Source organism: Corylus avellana, chromosome 1 (genome assembly GCF_965113065.1).
Source record: "Corylus avellana chromosome 1, dhCorAvel1.hap1.2, whole genome shotgun sequence".
Taxonomy (NCBI): domain Eukaryota; kingdom Viridiplantae; phylum Streptophyta; class Magnoliopsida; order Fagales; family Betulaceae; genus Corylus; species Corylus avellana.
The window spans coordinates 10,143,834-10,161,649 of record NC_142490.1 but is presented as its reverse complement, the minus strand read 5'-3'; the positions used below and the strand labels follow the sequence as shown (position 1 = coordinate 10,161,649).

Genomic DNA, 17,816 nt, shown 5'->3' with positions numbered 1-17,816 from the left:
CTCTGTAAGGTCGACAAGCCTACAATTCGTCTCCTTACTCACAATCTTCTTCAACGTGATTCTCATTTATCGGATCATTCTGATAGACTTCTTAACCATAGATTTATCAAAGAAATAACTAGAACTATAAGAGATTTAATTTAACGCTCACCACATATGATCTCTCTTAGCATAGCCTCCGATGAACTCTCTGATGGTGAAAATTCGTGCATCTCTCTTCTATAATGATGTATATATATATCAGTACATCAAACCCTAGACTTGGGCCCACTAAAAATACTTTTTTAGGCATAATAGGTACGGGGTGTCCAAACAGGTTAATTGGCTGTCAGAACAGAGCCTTATGGAGCAAAAATATGCTTGCTGGAAAGCCTGTCCAGACAGCCTAGCACCGTGTCCGAACATGGCCTGCAGTAGGGAGAAAATAACATTATGGAAATGTTGTTCAGTCTTGATCAATAACTCTGATCGATGGGCGTTTGTTGTCTGATTGAGCTGAAATTTTGCAAGGCCGTTCATGACATATGAATCTACATTATGAACGGTGAAGATTTGATTCTGAGCATTATATATCAATGTTTGAGCCCGTGGACAATAATCTCTGCATTTTGGAACTGAATTAAGCCAATACAAAAACTAACAAGTGATCCATCATTGTTCTTTAAGTTTTTTTTGGGTGATTTATCAAGTACTAATTTAAATTATTAGTGAATTATATAACAGTTAAATTTGATAAACATTATTAGTTTAATTTGATGGATTATTCTTCTATTTTTTATTACATGTCTGTTTGGAATAAGTTTCAAGAAGAAAAAAAAAACACAACAACAAAAAAAGCATATAGAAACAAGTAATAAATCAATATATAATTGCCTAAGTAAAAAAATCAAAGTTAATGTCAAATTATAAGTCATACTTTTGTTTGTAGAGGTGTTAAAAATGGAGGCTTATAAACAATGTTAGTTATTTTACTGATATAAAGAAATGTCTTTATTGGTAATTTGGCCATAAAACCGCAATTATATGCTAATATTATCCAAATACTCAATTAATAAAAAAAATACTTTTTAACATATTTTACCAAACGCCCATCCAATTTTAAAACGCTATTTTTGAAATTGCACTTCCATACGGGCTCGTTAGCTTATAGAAATCGGTAAAAACTCAAATTATTTTTTTAAAAACACACTCCCAAAGATACTAGTGTTACACGTGGCAAACATAGAATTAATTAATTAATTAATTTTTTTTTTTAAAAAAAGAACGCAAATTTAATAGCCAAAAATCTCTCAATAACGGAGCTAACTAGCTAAGCCGGTGTACCTTTCAGGCTTTCACTCTCTACGAAGCTGATCGTTTTGGCCGCAGATTTCGATTCCGAGATCTAACTGATTTCACTGGCTTTGAATCACAAGCAATCAATCAAAGCCAAGGTAGTCTCTGCGATTTGTTTCTGTATATTCTTCTGCTTCTTCTTGTGTAAAGTTCTAGGGATTATAAATCTCTGTATGTTGTTTTTCCTGGAAAAGTATTTGATTTTACTGGCTTGAGTTCGATCCATTTTAGTGAAATTTTGTCCAAATTTAGTTTCTTTTAGTTGAGGCACTGCTTGGTTGGGGAATTAGGGTTTAGGGTTTTGTGGGGTTCTGCTGATGCACATATTAATAACCTATATTTGAAGTTTTTACCGTTGTTTTGAGAATTTTTGGAATGTAACTGAATTATTTTATGCAAATGAAGTTTCTTGTCGATATACTGTTTCAATGAAGAACTAGGGTTTAGGGTTTTGTGGGTTCTCTTCCAATGCGGTAATCAATCATGAGAACCTTAGGCTTGAATGAATTTTATGATCATGAAGTCTCTTTAGCTTGAATAAAGCTTTTTGTGGATTTTGTTCCAATGCAATTAATAATTACATAGTCTCCAATCTTTAGCAGTATATCTGAATTTGAATAATTTGCTGTTGGATTGATTGAGAATGTGTTAGATAGTTATCTGTGACCTGATTTTATTTTGTTTTATTTTTTTGAGGAAAAGTAGAATCTTTGTTTGCATACTTGTACGTGGATATTTTATTTTCTTTCGCATTTTCTTGTCTTTGAGACAATATGTTGGTTTCTGTGGAAGTGAAAGTTATCTTTGAAGTGTTACTTGAGTGGTGACTTCCAAATGCCATTGGGAATGAACTCAGATTTTGGTCGAAATTCATCCTTTAAATGTCTAAAAGCCTATCTAGTGAAACTATTTCAGATTAACATTACTCAAGTCAATGTGAGTGGGAACATTATATTTAACTTATAGACTATCGACTTGAACTTTTTTTTTTTTTTTTTAATTTTTTTTTTTTAATAATTAATTGAAATATCATTAAAAGTGTTAGGCACCCTCACTGAGGTATACAGAAAGTTACAAGAGAAAACACCTAACTAGAAGAAGAAGAAGAAGTAGTTGTCCAAAGATACATAGTATTGAAGAAAAAAGACTCAAGCTCCTCCAATGTCTTTGTTACGTTCTTTGGAGACTGAACGTGTAATAGGTTTCTAAATTGGAAAAAGCCCTATTATATTAGAGCAATTAGAGGAGCTCTAACCTCTTAGTAAACGCAAGTTTGATGAATAATTGTTTGATACTTTTATTGGTGAATAGTGAAGTATTTAAAGAAACATTACAATGAAGAAAAGAGTATTCCACTTGAAGTGGACCTCTACACAGGGACTCCAACTCTACTAATACTAACATAAGCTTATCCTCATCTTATAGTAAGATAAGCCTTTATTTCTACCCATAGAATATTGTCATAAAAGACCCAGCCAACAACAAGATACCTACCCAAGAACACTAACAACACACACCATAATAATAAACGTAACAGACACTACAACTCTGAGAGTCTGTTTGGGATTGCATTTGAGAAATAGAGTTTTGAAGTTAAAAAGTGTTTTTTTGGCAAAAGCTTTATTTTTAAGTTTTTGCCAAAAATGCGTTTTTGCCATTTCTAGAGTAAAAAAAAAAAAAAACTTTTGGATTTTTTTACCAAACATGCCAGCTTTTGTTTAGCACGACTTTTTAGGTATTAAAAATACTTTTTAAGCTTTCTAATGCAATCCCAAACAAGCTCTGAATCATATTGCACTTCCTTTTAGCTTGCTACTCTGCCTGGACAACTAGTCTTCTCACTATCCTCAAAACTTCTGTTATTCCTTTCCTTCTAGACACCACAACAAGCATAAAGGTGCCATCTTCCACACAATAACACTCCGAGTGCTGCCCATAGTTTACCAATAGATATATATTTGACAGTGATTTTTATGTAAATTCATTCTAAACATCATGGCATTTGGACAGTGATTTTTATGTAAAAATGGCCAAACATAAAAAATGCATTATTTTGTTTGCGTAGTGTTGCATCAAATACTTATTGACTTTTTTTTTTTTCCCCCCTTGTACCCAGCATTCTTAAGGTGAGGAGACATGAGTGAGAAAAAAAATCCCTTTGTATTCTTAGATCTGTCAATTGATGGGGATCCTGTGGAAAGAATTGTGATCGAGGTAACAAAATGTCATAGACTTCTCTTTTTCGCTTCAATGTTTATTTCTTTACTGGAACTTGAAGCTTTTGCAATTTCAGATGAGATAAGGTAATAAAATTTTGTTGTGAATTGTGCAGCTTTTTGCTGATGTTGTCCCTAAGACGGCAGAGAATTTTCGGGCACTCTGTACAGGTATGATTCAATTTTTCAGTATTGATTATGATCTTGGCACTCATTGCATAGTCATCTATAGAGGCAAACAATCTGTCAATTCATTCTTTTTTTATTTTATTTTATTTTATAAGTAATTTCTTTATTAAGTTACTTCCAATTGCGGGGCTTGCTGTTATATTGTTTGGAACAATGTCCACGAACCTATCATGTTTGTGTTTTTATTCATATACTTAATTATATTATCATTGTTGTTGTTATTGTCATTGTTAGTATTTATTTATCTTATACAAATAATTGGCTTGGATTATGTTCTCAAGGATACCTCTCAATGAATTATGGAAAAGAAATACCTGAATAATCTTTTGAGTCTTGGTATTGTGCTGTTTTACTGTAGGAGAGAAGGGCATTGGAAAGTCCACTGGGAAACCTTTGCACTACAAGGGATCATATCTTCATCGAATAATTAAAGGATTCATGGCCCAAGTACGTCATATCTCTTTTTTATAAAACCATTTCTGTCATCTTGCAATGATGCTTTTCCATTAACATTTAGTGGTAAATTCATTCAATATGCTCCTTAGTAGTTGCAATCTTATAGAAAACTATACAACTGATGGTTAATGTTAAGAGTTTTTCATGTGCCAAGATAATATATGCTTGTCCTTATGTGCAAAGATGAGTAATGAGAAGACAGCATGGGGCAATGATGCTTTTCCATTAACATTTAGTGGTAAATTCATTCAATATGCTCCTTAGTAGTTGCAATCTTATAGAAAACTATACAACTGATGGTTAATGTTAAGAGTTTTTCATGTGCCTTGATTCTTCATGGTCCCCATGCTGTCTTCTCATTACTCATCTTTGCACATAAGGACAAGCATATATTATCTTGGCATTTGGCAGCAAGTGTATCTTAGAAGGACAGAAATCATATATATCAGTCTCATAAAGGGATGATTGTCAAGAGACCTGGTTAGGAATGGATAATCCTAATTATCCCTTTACTGCAGTTGTTTGAATGGTCAGATACTCTTTGATATGCTGGAGTCTTTGCCATGTGAAAAGGTGCCCTTGTTACTTGTTAACCATAGCCTGTCTCCACACATGTCCAACACTAGCCTGGACACTAGAATGAGTCGCCTTAATTTACTTGGAAATTTTCAAATGACAGTGTGTCATGGATTTTAATGTTACAAACCAAAGAAGAAGTAAATTTTATTTTGGATCCATTGAAGGCTTATTGGGTGTAAAGGCTAGGAATGAGAGGTAGCAATTTTCCATACTTTAAATGTCATTCCTAAACCCCAAGGGGTTGGCCTAGTGGTTGAGGCTTGAGGTCTTAGGGAGTATCACCCCTTTGATCCTAAGTTCGAGACTTACTAGGTGCAAACTCCCCCTTGTGTTCATACCCTCTGGTGTAAAAACTTTCCCTATATGGATTAGGGTAAATCACTGGCTTGTCGAAGTTCACCGTCATAAAAAATAAAAATGTCATTCCTAGGTTTAGTTGGGAGTTGATCCCTAATCTCTCACATAATGAAAAAAATACTTTACCTGCTAAGCTACCCGACACTCGCACAAAGCAATTTCTTATTTGAATTTATGATGCATTGATGCTTCAGGCCTAATGTTGTCTTACCTTTGTTTGGGATAATATTATGACTTTCAAAGATGACACTGTGGTTATTCGACAAGAACAGGGTATGGATCCATATATAGGTTTAATATGTTTTAAAGATCATGTTTCCTATGATACACATGCATTGCTGTTTCCTTGTTTCCTGATTTTGCAGTTCTTTGCGTCCTACACCTGTTCCAACTAGTGCACCATGTTTGTTTTGAATAGCAGTACCACATAGTTAGTGTCCTGTACTAGAACTGCATTAATCTCTTGCGTGAATATATTTAACTGCGAGATGACAATTAAATTACATTGAATTATTTAAATTGAAATTGTATAGCAAAATGATCTTACTAGAGTTTCATAAAATAGAGAAAGATGAATTCATCCGTTCTTCCTATCTCTGCACCACAGGACAGGTTATTCATTGTTGTTTTTCATGGAGTATGTTTGGCCCTGCGATTTGCAGGCCAAACGCACGTTTTTAAACAAAATTGTGGAAAGTTTCTTGTTTGGGAGTGTGTTTGAAACAAAAATGGTGGTTTGAAAAGTGGAAAATCCACGTTTTCAAATTACATGCATGGGGTGCGTTTTTAATAACTCACGATTTAATAGCCAAACCGTGATTTTCCCAAATGCTTAACTGTGTTTTTAAAATCGTGTTTTCACTAACTGCGTTTTGAAATCGTTAGTTTTTTCAAACTGCACGTTTTGAAACTGTTAAACCAAACAAACACTTAAAGATAATATCTGATTGTACACAAATTTCCTCTCAAACATCTGATTAAATAAATTGTTCAATTTCTTCTGTTGTCCTTACAGGGTGGTGATTTTTCAAGGGGAGACGGTATGCTTTTTGTTCCCAGGATTAATATCTTTTGATTAATACAGATTCTTTGTGTGACTTCTATATGTATGCCCAGATTTGTAAGGAGTGACTTTTAATTGGTTTGCAGGCAGTGGTGGAGAAAGTATATATGGAGGAAAATTTGCTGGTAATTTTTCTGTGTTAGGCCATTTTTAAGCATGTCTGATGTCTTAATTTCATGATGAATCATACAAATTAGCATCTTATTTGCAGATGAGAATTTTAGGCTGAAGCATGATGGAGTTGGTCTTCTCTCTATGGCAAATTGTGGTTTGAACACAAATGGATCTCAGTTCTTTATAACCTTCAAGCGCCAACCCCATCTTGATGGGTATTTGATATATGCTTGTTGTGCTCATATTTTTGTTTCCTGTTACGTCTTGCCCGTTATGGCCTAACCTTATTTACTTGACGTTCCTGTTCTTCAGTCCTGGAAAACTTCATACTGTATTGTGAAGATGCTTCATATATTGTAATATTGAGATTTTTATTCTCCAATAATAATACACGTTTGGCAGGAAACATGTTGTTTTTGGGAAAGTTGTGAAAGGAATAGAGATTTTGAAGAAAATTGAGCAGGCGGGAACAGCTGAAGGGAAACCTGCTCGACCTGTGAAAATTGTAGATTGTGGTAAAACTTCTGAAAGTAAGATTCCGGATGCACTTGGGAAAGAGAAAGGTAATGCTATGGTTGTCATGGGTACCATTTCAAGGATTTAATGATCCAATTTTCGCATCCTTAAGCAGCATACTGGGTTTTTGGTCGTAGTGTCTGCTGTATGACATAGTTTTTCTTCAGGGAAAAAGAAAAAATTGGTGAAGGCTCCATCTTCTGCTGATAGTTCTGAATCTTCTGATGAGCAAGTGAAAGGAAGACGCAAGAAATCTCTGAAGGACAGAAGAAAGAAAAGAAAAAGGAGATATTCATCTGATTCAAACAGCTCTGACACGGAATCTGATTCTTTTTCTTCAGATACTGATTCAGATTCATCTCTATCTGATTCAAGTAACTCAAGTGATGGAAGGCATAGGAAGAGGAGGTCCATAAAAAGAGATAAGCACCAGCGTGGGAGGAAAATGAAGGATGGGCAAAGAGAGAGGAAGAGAGGCCGCCGTGACAAACGATCAAGGCAAAGGTCTAAAAGGTGTGGTCTATGGTTACTTAAGCACGGCTTTTCTTCTTCTCTCCATTACAATGTCCTCATTGATTTTCCCATATATTGATAACAGCCTTATTGTCAGGAGTTTGGAGAGTTCGAGTACAGATAGTGATAGTACTAGTACTAGCAGAAGTAGTTCTGATGATGAAAAAACTGATCGTCGTGTTTCTGCTCAGAGAACAAGTAAAAATAAACTATCAAGGAATCTTGGTATGCAATCTGTTCCTTTTTCGCATCTCATTACTGGCTTATAGTTTAAGCATGTTTTTTATTCATGCCATATATTAATGTTATATAGTGGGATTTCGAGTTAATTTCATCAGCACTCTTTCATCTTCGTTGATATTGCACAACTTAACCTCCTTGCTTCTTGTTATGTCACAGATATGCGAAAGGAATCCTCAACCCCTCTCTCAGTAAAAGAAACTATTGTAGCACAACAGAAGGATCTCATAAAGACCACTGAGGACAACTTGTCACATGAAGAAGGCGAACTGTCTCCAAAAAATGAACTTTTAAACAATGGCCATGGCAAAGAAGCTAGATCTGATAAACATGCTAATCAGCATTCCTATTCAGATGACTCCAGTAAATCCAGGTTTTTTCTCATGACAGGCTAATATATGTTTGTTTCGACTCTTCATGTTTTATTTGCATTTGACTGTCTCTTAGATACTGGGTTCTTTACCATTCTGTGATTGTTCTGTCAAATTTTCTATGAATATTTAATTAGCAGAAGTCCGACTCCCAAAAGAAGGTCAAGACACAGTCCAAGCACAAGTCCAAAAAGAAGTCCTGATAGGAAGTCTGTTGAGCAAAATCAGGGAAGGGCTTCTAGGAGTGTGCTGGGAAATCCTGCACGCAGAGCCCCCGAACCGTCTTCCTCAAACCATGGCCGGGTTGTGTCAAGAAGCCCTTCTCTGGATGGCACTCCAAAGCGCATCAGAAAAGGGCGTGGCTTCACTGAGCAGTACTCGTTTGCACGTCGGTACCGTACTCCATCTCCAGACCGTTCACCTCGAAGTGCCTACAATTATGGTGGAAGAAATTTTCATGAGAGGAACCGTGATAGGTAATCTCAATGTCATGTAAGTAAATTAAGATGAGGGCTTCCATTATATCTTCAAGAGTTTTTTCATTTTTATGTGTGAAGGTATTCAAGCTATAGAAGGTATTATGAGCATTCGACACGTGGACGTGATCGAAGCCCACGGGGAGGCAGAAGCCCTCCCAGGTTCTCTCCCTCTTTCTCTCTCTCTCTCTCTCACACACACACACACGCACACACACAAACACATGGATGTTAGGTAGTGTACTTTGTTATAGTCAAAATCTACCCTATGATTTTTAAGTGTTTCTGCATAATTTTATGGAAAAATGCAAAATTAGTCCCTATAGTCACACTGATTTGCAATAAGCTTTATGTGGTATAAAAATGTTCTAAGAGCTTCTTGTGGTATGCAAAAATAACAAATAAGTCATGCACCCAATTTTGACGGAAACCATTAAATGCCACATCAACACCAATCAGATTATAACTCGTATTACTCATAAGATGTGTTTGTTATTTGATGGTTTTTGTTAAAAAATTAGACGGAAGTTTGGGTGCAAGAACCTATTTGTTATTTTTGCATACCACAGGGAGCTGTCATAACATTTTTATACTATAGAGAACTTATTACAAATCAGTGTAACCACATGGACTGATTTCACATTTTTCCCTAATTTTATTGTGATGTAGCAACCTTACCCTTGCAAAGAGGACAGGTAAGCCAAGTGTCTTTTCTTGGAGTACCCTCTTGTATGCTTACTTGTGTGCTTGGTAGTGCCTCCTTTTTGGAACTCTAATTAATATTATTACTCAACTAAATGAAGCATTTGGAGTGTTTTGCAAGTTTCAAAATTGGTTCAGTCCGAGTCTGAACCAAACCTAAAACAAATATCACTTCAAGTTAGCATATTTTGAACTTGTGCCATATTTTTTTAAGAGAAATGATTGGTGACAATATTTTTCCTATCTCTTCTTATAAATCAACCATTAGATTTGTGAATTTATGCGAACTCTATATAAGTCAATGGTAAACCCTACGAATCTAATGGTTGATCTATTGAATTTGTAAGATAATATGAGAAAAATATGGGCAAATTATTGACATCAATTATTATTATTATTATTTTTTAATATAGAAAAATAATTGTTTATATTTCTTGATATTTACTGTCTCTCTTAGTTTCATGGCTGTCCAGTGTCCAGCAGCTCAACTGGCCTGACCTACGAAGCATCTATATATGAATGTCAGCTCACATCAGTGTTTCCGGTGCAATCATAGAAACAAACGTTTTTTTTTTTTAATATATATATATAATGAGGAACCTCTCCAAGACAAGGCCACTTTGTGTATCCACTCCTATTAAGTAAATCTTGGACCCGTGTAAAACGCTCCCTTCACACGGATCGGGTAATATTCCGGCTTCACCGGCGGGCTGGTTCTAAGGAATTGTTTGTACTTAAGGGGATTTGAACCTTAGACCGCATGGACTATCACAAAGACCAAAGCTCTTACCACTTGAGCCAACCCCTACATTTGCTTTTGCTTTCACTTTCGAACATGCTCTCAATTGAAAGCATATTTTTAATCAAGTGAAATCATTTCCCAAAGTAAAAAGCTCTTGATTTTGATACGTATTGTCTTTTCATCTTTTAGATTGTGCTATTTTCTGTCTGGCTGACTGAGGAAGTAGATTAATATATATTTTCTTTACCATATAGATACGGTAGCAGGAGAAGTCGAAGTAGGAGCAGTTCTCGCAGTCCAGGTGGTTATCGAGGTGATTACAGGAACCATAACCGTAGCCGGAGTCCAATAGATAATCGACCTCCAGTGAGTGATAGATTAAAATCTCGTCTTGGTCCCCGAATTGATGATCAGCCCTCTCCATCAAGAGGAAGGTTGAGATCCAGGTCCAGGAGTCGTGGGTCCCCTCAGTCCAGATCTCATGATGCTGCACCACCAAAGCATAATGGCAGAATGACTTCTGCATCTCCCATCAGGTCTAGCTCAAGATCAAGCTCCCCATCTGGCCAAAGGGGGTTGGTTTCCTATGGAGATGCCAGTCCTGATTCAGGGTCAAGATAACTTCTTGTGCCATCTTAGTCATGGTGGAGTGGTAAGGATCTAATCACAGTAAACCTGCCACCTCTGAATGAAACCGATTGAGAGAGGGATGTTTTTTTTTTTTTTTTTTTTTTTTTTTTTTTTTTTGCATTGTAATTTGAATTTGCTTGTGCTCGCATTTTTCGTATTTTCTTTTTGAGCGTTATCAATTTCAATAACATGCTCTATTAGAAAACTAGGGTGACAACTGCAATGGAACCATTTTTCTAGCATGCTTGATGAATTTTGAAATATTGCACTGGTCATCAGGTCTTTCTACAGTGTTTTGACATTTGGATATCTACTAGCGGCTGATTGGATTAATTTTCTGAATAACAAAAGAAAAACAGTATTCTGTTTATAAATCCAAAAACCAAAAAAAGAAAAGGAAATAAAAGAAAGACACTGGGCAGAAGAAGTTTGTCTGAGCATTACATTCTCAATTTTCTGTAAACTGTTTACTCAGGAAACTGGTTGTTCTTGGGAAACATATTTTCAGCGACAAATATTAAAAAAAAAAAAAAAGATTTCTATGAACATATTTTTCTGCGTTTAGCCCAAAAAATGTGCTTTGTATGATTGTTTTTGGGACACTCGAACGCTGGTGTCACTTTCTTAATGTTCTTGAGAACAGTTTTCAGATACCATTCCGATCCCAATTTCCCCCAAAAAAAAACAAAAAGGAGGATTCCATTGGAAATCTAATGCCTCCCCACATTTCATTGGAGGTTCAATTGAAGCCGGGAAATCGCATATTATTAGAACACACTCATCTGAGCGACCAAGGAAAAACAGGAAACAGCCAAACAGCCCAGGTTAACAACAAGGCTTTATCCGAGTGTAGCTTTTCCTTTCCTCTTTTACCTCGTATGCATGTGAGGATCAAACTTTGTAACTCGAGAACCTTGAAATGATAACTGTTATATTGTATTTTAACTAAAAATACAGCCCTCTATGTTTATTGGCCTAAGCACAACTCTTTCTCTATTACTCAAGAGCCGTACAGCCTATTTTTATAATAGGATGATGCTTTTAAAAACAAAGAGTAGCAACATAAATAAATACTTGCCTTAACAAAAAAGACAATGATTACATGTTACACAGAATGTATCTGCATTTCTGTGTCTTATTCAGATGCATATCAAGAGAGGAATTCTATATATTAGCATTCCTTCTTACAAAACTTTGAACAGTAGATACATATAAATGAAAGTCTGGCGCATCTTCTTGACAGGACTTAGAAGAACATGAAAATGAAATGAGAAACATAACAGGACACATGTAAATAGGAACAAGGACATAGTATAGAAGAAGATGCATTGATATAGAAGACTATCCCAAATCAGCTTCAACTGCCATAACAGAAATTTCCTCCTCTCAGATTGGTTGACCTTTGGGTACGATCTGATCTTTGATCCACATGTAAATAGGAACAAGGACATAGTATGCTCCTGCCATGGCACCCAAAATGAGGCGGTAGAGGAACACTAAAGGATTTACAGGCTTTTTTATATCCTCTACCTTTGGACCAAGCTGCATTAAAATGGAAAACCCTCATATATATCAAAAATAGGGACACGAAAAAAAGAAAAGAAAGATATATATTTTAGCATTCTACAATATTGTCCAATAGTAGCATGGAATTTTGTGGTCACCATTCTACAATATTGTTAACCAAGGAAAACCAAAATTGGTAGGATTCAGATCCAAACAATTTTCTGTCAGCTGCACAAACCTTTTTTCCGCCATCCAGCGAAAACCAAATGGTAGCAGGTCTTCAATAAAAGTTTCTTGAATTATGTCATTTGAATATGGGATGATTTTGTTTTTTTGCTATTATTTGTGTCAGGACAGCCTGAAATTTCTGTGTGTTGCAAAAGGATATTAGTGCTTTTAGTGGTGGGAATGGCAGAATGAAGACATAACTGGCAATGAAACAGAAACCCGACAGCCAAAAATATCTTTTTAGTTAATTGAACTCTCCCTTATATGCCTGGAACCTATCTGCTTTCCAGAATTCCAAATATTGGAATATTTTCCCTTAAACTGGGGTATTCAGATCCTTTCAAAATCGAATATTGAAATTAAAGTGCCCAATACAATAATAAAACAAAAGGGTTCCAGGACTCATTCCCAAAATTCATGTATTATGAAAGCTCAAACTAATAGAAGTTCAAGTTTCTATTTCTGTCTACAAACAAACATATTCTCTTATGAGACCAAACTAACTCAATTAAGACAAAGCTTCAGTCCATCATATGCAACAGACACAAAAATCTTCACCCAACCACGTAGAAATATTTATGAGGTAAGAACAAGTGTTCATTACAACGGTATGACATCAGTTCTTTGATTCAACCATTCTTCTTAATTATTTCTTATTTTTTATTTTCAAATGATTCCACAATAGCAAGCCTCCATCTGTCCAATTCTCTGAGCCAAACTTGTGGATCTTAATGCCCAACCATGTAGAAATATAGAATAATATGCATGATTAAAAACTCATAATAAACTAAAGATTTCAGTGATTTACTTCATTTCATTATTCCTATTGTATCACTCTTTCTAAATGCTACACATAGTTAGAGTTGTTATCACTATCATTCTTATTTATATTGTTTTTGTTTATGGTAACTTAGGGATTTATGTTGCTTTAGATGTTGATACACGACATTTCTTGTCTCTCTGTCAAAAACACGAACAACTATACATCTCTCACAGAATACAAATCAAAGATGGAGCCAATACAGTTGAGACAATTGGTATATGGTCTAGCTCTTAGACATCAATTGCACAAACAAATCAAAGTCGAGAAGGAAAAGGATCATCACAATAAAATGAAATATAGTTGCATATTTAACCAGGATATGTTAACATTACAATTGACCCAAACTTATCAAAAAAAAAAAAAAACATTACAATTGACCCAAGCATCAAGATGGAACCAAAAAGCATGTTTTTAACAGACATAAACATCTATACATTTAAAGAAACTTGTTAATGGAATTACGCCTTCGCATGCACTAAAATAGACCCATTACAAGTGACATGTGGAAAGGGTGTAAACAACAGAACTTCTATGTTAAACTTTCTAACAATATCACCAACTGCATCACCACTTCAAATGCTATTTAAACCCACAACGAAATGTAATCCTGATGGATTGGCCAAAGAGCAACATAATAAAGATTCGAGTAAAAAAGAACAGTTACCTGCAAAGGAGAATCCCCAGATGCAGGTTTTACACCTGTAACGGAACATCCCATGATCAACCCATGGCGACGAACCCCACGATACCATTTTGGGCCAATCCTTTTCAGTTGGATATCCTTAAATCCAGCATTTTGGAACCACTCAATGTACTCTTCCTCCTTAGGGAAGAGCATCCACACATCTGCAAAGAAGCGAGACAGCCAAAACGTAGGATAAACAGGACCAATTAAGCATGCTTTTCCTCCAAGTTTTAACACTCTGTATGCTTCCTTGATCCCACGCTGTGGGTCTGGCCAGTACTCAATACTGAGAATGAAATCATATAATCCCAATATAAGAGGCAATACCAAAAAACTTAGTCTCTCACTTAAGATCAGCATATATTTTTCCTCTATTATACATTGAAATACCAAAACCTGTATAGAATCCAATTGACCCAAGGGGTTGGCAGAAAATAGGCCCAGGAGAAGAGAATTAGTATTTCATATTCTTTATCATTTTATATGCACAATGCTTTTACCATTCATGTGCATTACACATACCCTATACAAATAAGAACACATTTAACTACATGTATCAATTGGTTAAATACTAAACTTCTAATAGGATTTTGACTAACTCGTTATTAAATGAAGAGAACATATTTTTAAAACAAACTGATACATATTCAATCAAGAGAATCCATTTTACATTTTTCCCTTCAAAATCAAGCTCAAGCACAATTTTGATCAATTATATTCGTCTGGCTAAGCAAGCACTTATCTTCTATTTTTTCCCCTGGATGAGTGAGTTTGGCTACAATGGGCGGGGAAGGTGATTAAAATGCCAAGCATGTGGAGAGGGATATTTACCTCAAAGGGACCCATAAAGTTAACAAACATGACCAACTGACCAAGTAAAATATGATATACAATCAAGACCACGATTCCAAACACAAAAAATCATGAAATGATTAAGAGAATTGAAACAGGGGACAGAAAACTATCAAAGTACACCCAACACGATAAAGTGTAAAGAAAAGGTAGAGTAAGACCAAATAAGAAGATTACACAATATACCTTCCCGCAGATACATATCTATCTGCATAATCAGTAGGAAAAGGGAGATCTTCTGCGTCGCCCTCAATTATTTTGCACTCCTTCAAGGGCTCCTTCTGCTTAGCCTTAGCAAGCTGATGAGGCGACTGATCTAAAATTGTAACATTTTTGGCATCCACGTGCTTAACTATCCCCAAAGTTGTAAACCCGGTTCCACCACCGACATCTACGACTAACATATTTCGGTCACTGAGGTCAGCAGGCTCAAGTGCGTCCTCCCTCATGTCCTCAGTCCAATGCCCAGGGTTTATGATATGGTCATACACAATTGAAAGGAACCTATAGAACCAAAATGCCTCTTGCTTGTGCTGTATGAACCTAGGCTGTGAAGCCGGTCTCGGAGCCGATACACTACACATGGGCACCATGGTTCTACCCTTGGAAATCCTAGTACAAGACACCAAACCCAGCTTGGGAAAGTGCCTCCCACGAAAACCTGACCCCATAGAACCTAACCCATTTGGGGTTATTCCTCTGATGAGTGTGAGGTTTTCTGCTCCACTGAGCATTGCAGAAGCCATCAATATCTCAAAACACTGAAAACCCACAAAGGAAAACTAGTGAATTCGACTTGAGTTGAGTGATTTGATAAGTATAAAGAAAACCCACATGCAGATTCCTAAGCGGTAGCACTCTTCAATTTTAGTTTGTTACTCGGTGAGAATCATGCGCTTTATGAACACGTGGGGAAATGCACTGAAAAAAATATAATAAAAGAAAAGTACCCAGTGGAAGAAACCTGACAGCAGCGAGAAAAGGGGCTTACCAGATTCGTCACTTTGTGGGAGAGACTAGAGAGGAAGAGAACGCTCACCGCACAGGTGGTGGAGTGGTGGAATGCAAACAAAATTTATGTGGTTTGTGTGCAACGAGGCAATCTTGTGGTGGCATCACTGGCATGTCCACGTCGAAAGAATAGATTTACTTTTTTTCTTAAAAATAATAATAAATAAATTCCTAAATTTTCTCACAATTTCAGTTCATTACAATAGTTTTCAATTTCAGAAATTAAGTTATTATGTTTTACCTAACTTTTCAAATAAGTGTTTCCACTAATCTACCATTTTATTAATTAATGGTGTATCATATAGACCGGGAAATTACAATAGTTTTCAATTTCAAAACTTAGGTTATTAGGTTTTATCTAACTTTCATTTTGAGTAAGATTGTTACACATTGAATCTTGGTGATCTACTTTAATCAAGCGAAGTAGTGACTTTGAGATTGATGTGTAGTGTGTTGAGATCCTAAGGTACTGAATGGACCAAGAAATTGTCTTTTCATAAAAATACTGTATATTAAGGAAAGACAATAATTCTTTAAGACTACTTGGACTTTGATTCTAAATCCTAAGAAGTTCGTAAACTCAAATGTAAAGTGACAATTACTTAGATGTATCTAAGAGAGAGACCTATCATCGGTCAATAGTACTTGGTACGTTGGGTAATCAAATATAACATTGTGGGAACACCGACTTCAAGAGGGAATCCAAATTAGTTGTCAGAGAACAAAGAGATAATAAATTTTATCTTGTTTTAGATTTTATGGATATTATTTTTAGAGTCTTCGCCTGAAGAATTTTGGTTGGCATACCAAAAATATATATATGTACTTTTCATATGTATGAGAATAAACGTAAAATCGGTGACTCAAGGATAAAGATGTAGATAATTAAGTGACAGTATCCTTAGGATTTGAAGAGTCAAGTAAGTAGAGAAGAGCCTAGGCTCTCAAATCACTCAATTAATCTATAAAGTTCTCTTGATAGTTAATTCTCAGAAACTCTCTAAGAATTAATAGTTCTTTGTTTTAACTCATGAAGAACAAAAGTTTAAGATTTGAAGAGCCAAGTAAGTACTCACACTCTTTTGGTTATTATCAGTCATTGGTGAGAAGATTTAGAGATCTCTATATCTTTGAGATCTATTGTGTTCTTGAAGAAAGAAAAACTTGTTTTTCGTATTCTTGAAGAAAAAAAGAAATTGTTCTTCTTGTTCTTGAACAAGAAAGAACATATTCTTGGAGAAGCAAAAATAATTTTGCAAAAAGATAGGAGTGGCCTTGATATCCAAGTAAGTGTTCTTCGTTTTTGCAATTTAATTTTAAATAATAACTGTTCTTCACATGTTTCTTTTGTAAATGATCTTGGTATGGTAATTCGATTTCTTTCGCTGCACGAATTTCTGATTTGCAATCCTATTTCCAACACCAGCGACAACGCCTATAGGTTTTAATGCAGAAAGCTAATGTAGGTTATAGTTATCATGTATGGTCTACCCAAGATATTATCCTTTCTCAACAAGGTTGATGCTATCCGAGGGACTTGACCTCGGGTGGCCCACGATACTAATAGTGTACGGTAGTGACCTGCCAATCAAACCTGGTTCAACTGGTCGTGAAAAAACCATTAGATTCAATGCCCATATAACACACTCACATACATTTGACCATAGAATCAAGTATATATAGTAAGCCCATGACTATTATACTTCACGTACTGGTGTACCATGCCATACAATGCATCTCTATTAATCAGCTATTAAGGCAATTACCAAGTTGCGTAAAAGTAATTATGCTCATAACACACACATGCTCAGTCAGCTGATGTATCGCACGTTTTAAAGGAAAGCAGTCAAAAGTATTTACTTACCTCGTACACTCGCTTAATTCCCTCGACATTTTAGACTTCTGCTATAACGAAACATAGATTATCGTCATGCGCAATACTAGGGTGTCTATTCTAAACACACAAGGTCTTATCGAGTAGCAAACTAGCCTAAGGTCACAAAACCCCTATTTTCACCCATTCTAGACACTGTTCACATGTTCTGGCTTATGGCCGAATGTTCGGTCACAATGTAGAGAACATTTAGTTAGTGGCCATAATGCATGCAAAGCTCCTATCTCCAAGGTAACAATTCTCATCTTAGGCTCTTCATGAGTGCATGTAAACATAATAAACCATAATAGCATGCAAATCTAGGCAAACACTGGGTGT

General features: G+C 35.7%; 2 protein-coding genes across 6 annotated transcripts; one reads left to right on the top strand and one right to left on the bottom strand.

Moving 5' to 3' along the window:
• Positions 1 to 1,302: 1,302 nt before the first annotated feature.
• Positions 1,303 to 10,784, top strand: LOC132168867 (Cyclophilin-like peptidyl-prolyl cis-trans isomerase family protein). Of its 4 annotated transcripts, none has more exons than XM_059579943.2 (14): positions 1,303 to 1,433; positions 3,452 to 3,549; positions 3,668 to 3,722; positions 4,099 to 4,187; positions 6,148 to 6,172; positions 6,282 to 6,320; positions 6,407 to 6,524; positions 6,712 to 6,872; positions 6,993 to 7,338; positions 7,436 to 7,563; positions 7,738 to 7,951; positions 8,090 to 8,425; positions 8,507 to 8,587; positions 10,124 to 10,784. In XM_059579943.2, the coding sequence occupies exons 2-14, from the start codon at positions 3,472 to 3,474 to the stop codon at positions 10,488 to 10,490; spliced, it is 2,037 nt and encodes a 678-aa protein (XP_059435926.2). In that variant the 5' UTR covers positions 1,303 to 1,433; positions 3,452 to 3,471; the 3' UTR covers positions 10,491 to 10,784. The 4 variants fall into 4 exon arrangements, with proteins under 4 accessions (XP_059435926.2, XP_059435925.2, XP_059435924.2 ...); XM_059579942.2 differs by having other exon boundaries at positions 8,087 to 8,425; XM_059579941.2 differs by having other exon boundaries at positions 7,424 to 7,563.
• An 801-nt stretch (positions 10,785 to 11,585) lies between these two features.
• On the bottom strand, positions 11,586 to 15,673 carry APG1 (S-adenosyl-L-methionine-dependent methyltransferases superfamily protein). 2 transcript variants are annotated; one of them, XM_059582039.2, is made up of 4 exons: positions 15,585 to 15,673; positions 14,780 to 15,354; positions 13,721 to 14,027; positions 11,586 to 12,041 (listed from the first exon to the last, which is right to left on the bottom strand). In XM_059582039.2, exons 2-4 carry the CDS (start codon positions 15,337 to 15,339, stop codon positions 11,886 to 11,888), a joined length of 1,023 nt encoding a protein of 340 aa, XP_059438022.1. In that variant the 5' UTR covers positions 15,340 to 15,354; positions 15,585 to 15,673; the 3' UTR covers positions 11,586 to 11,885. The 2 variants fall into 2 exon arrangements, with proteins under 2 accessions (XP_059438022.1, XP_059438023.1); XM_059582040.2 differs by having other exon boundaries at positions 15,544 to 15,628.
• Between the last annotated feature and the right edge of the window lie 2,143 nt (positions 15,674 to 17,816).

What these genes read in the sequence shown, in the direction of transcription:
- LOC132168867 (XM_059579940.2), top strand. Translation starts at nt 3,472, where the DNA reads ATGAGTGAGAAAAAAAATCCCTTTGTATTCTTAGATCTGTCAATTGAT. An exon ending in TTAAAGGATTCATGGCCCAA is followed by an intron (nt 4,188 to 6,147) that starts GTACGTCATATC and finishes TTGTCCTTACAG; the next exon opens with GGTGGTGATTTTTCAAGGGG. An exon ending in GGAGGCAGAAGCCCTCCCAG is followed by an intron (nt 8,588 to 10,123) that starts GTTCTCTCCCTC and finishes TTTACCATATAG; the next exon opens with ATACGGTAGCAGGAGAAGTC.
- APG1 (XM_059582039.2), bottom strand. Translation starts at nt 15,339, where the DNA reads ATGGCTTCTGCAATGCTCAGTGGAGCAGAAAACCTCACACTCATCAGA. An exon ending in AGATATGTATCTGCGGGAAG is followed by an intron (nt 14,028 to 14,779) that starts GTATATTGTGTA and finishes TTTCATTCTCAG; the next exon opens with TATTGAGTACTGGCCAGACC. An exon ending in CTGGGGATTCTCCTTTGCAG is followed by an intron (nt 12,042 to 13,720) that starts GTAACTGTTCTT and finishes ATTTTAATGCAG; the next exon opens with CTTGGTCCAAAGGTAGAGGA.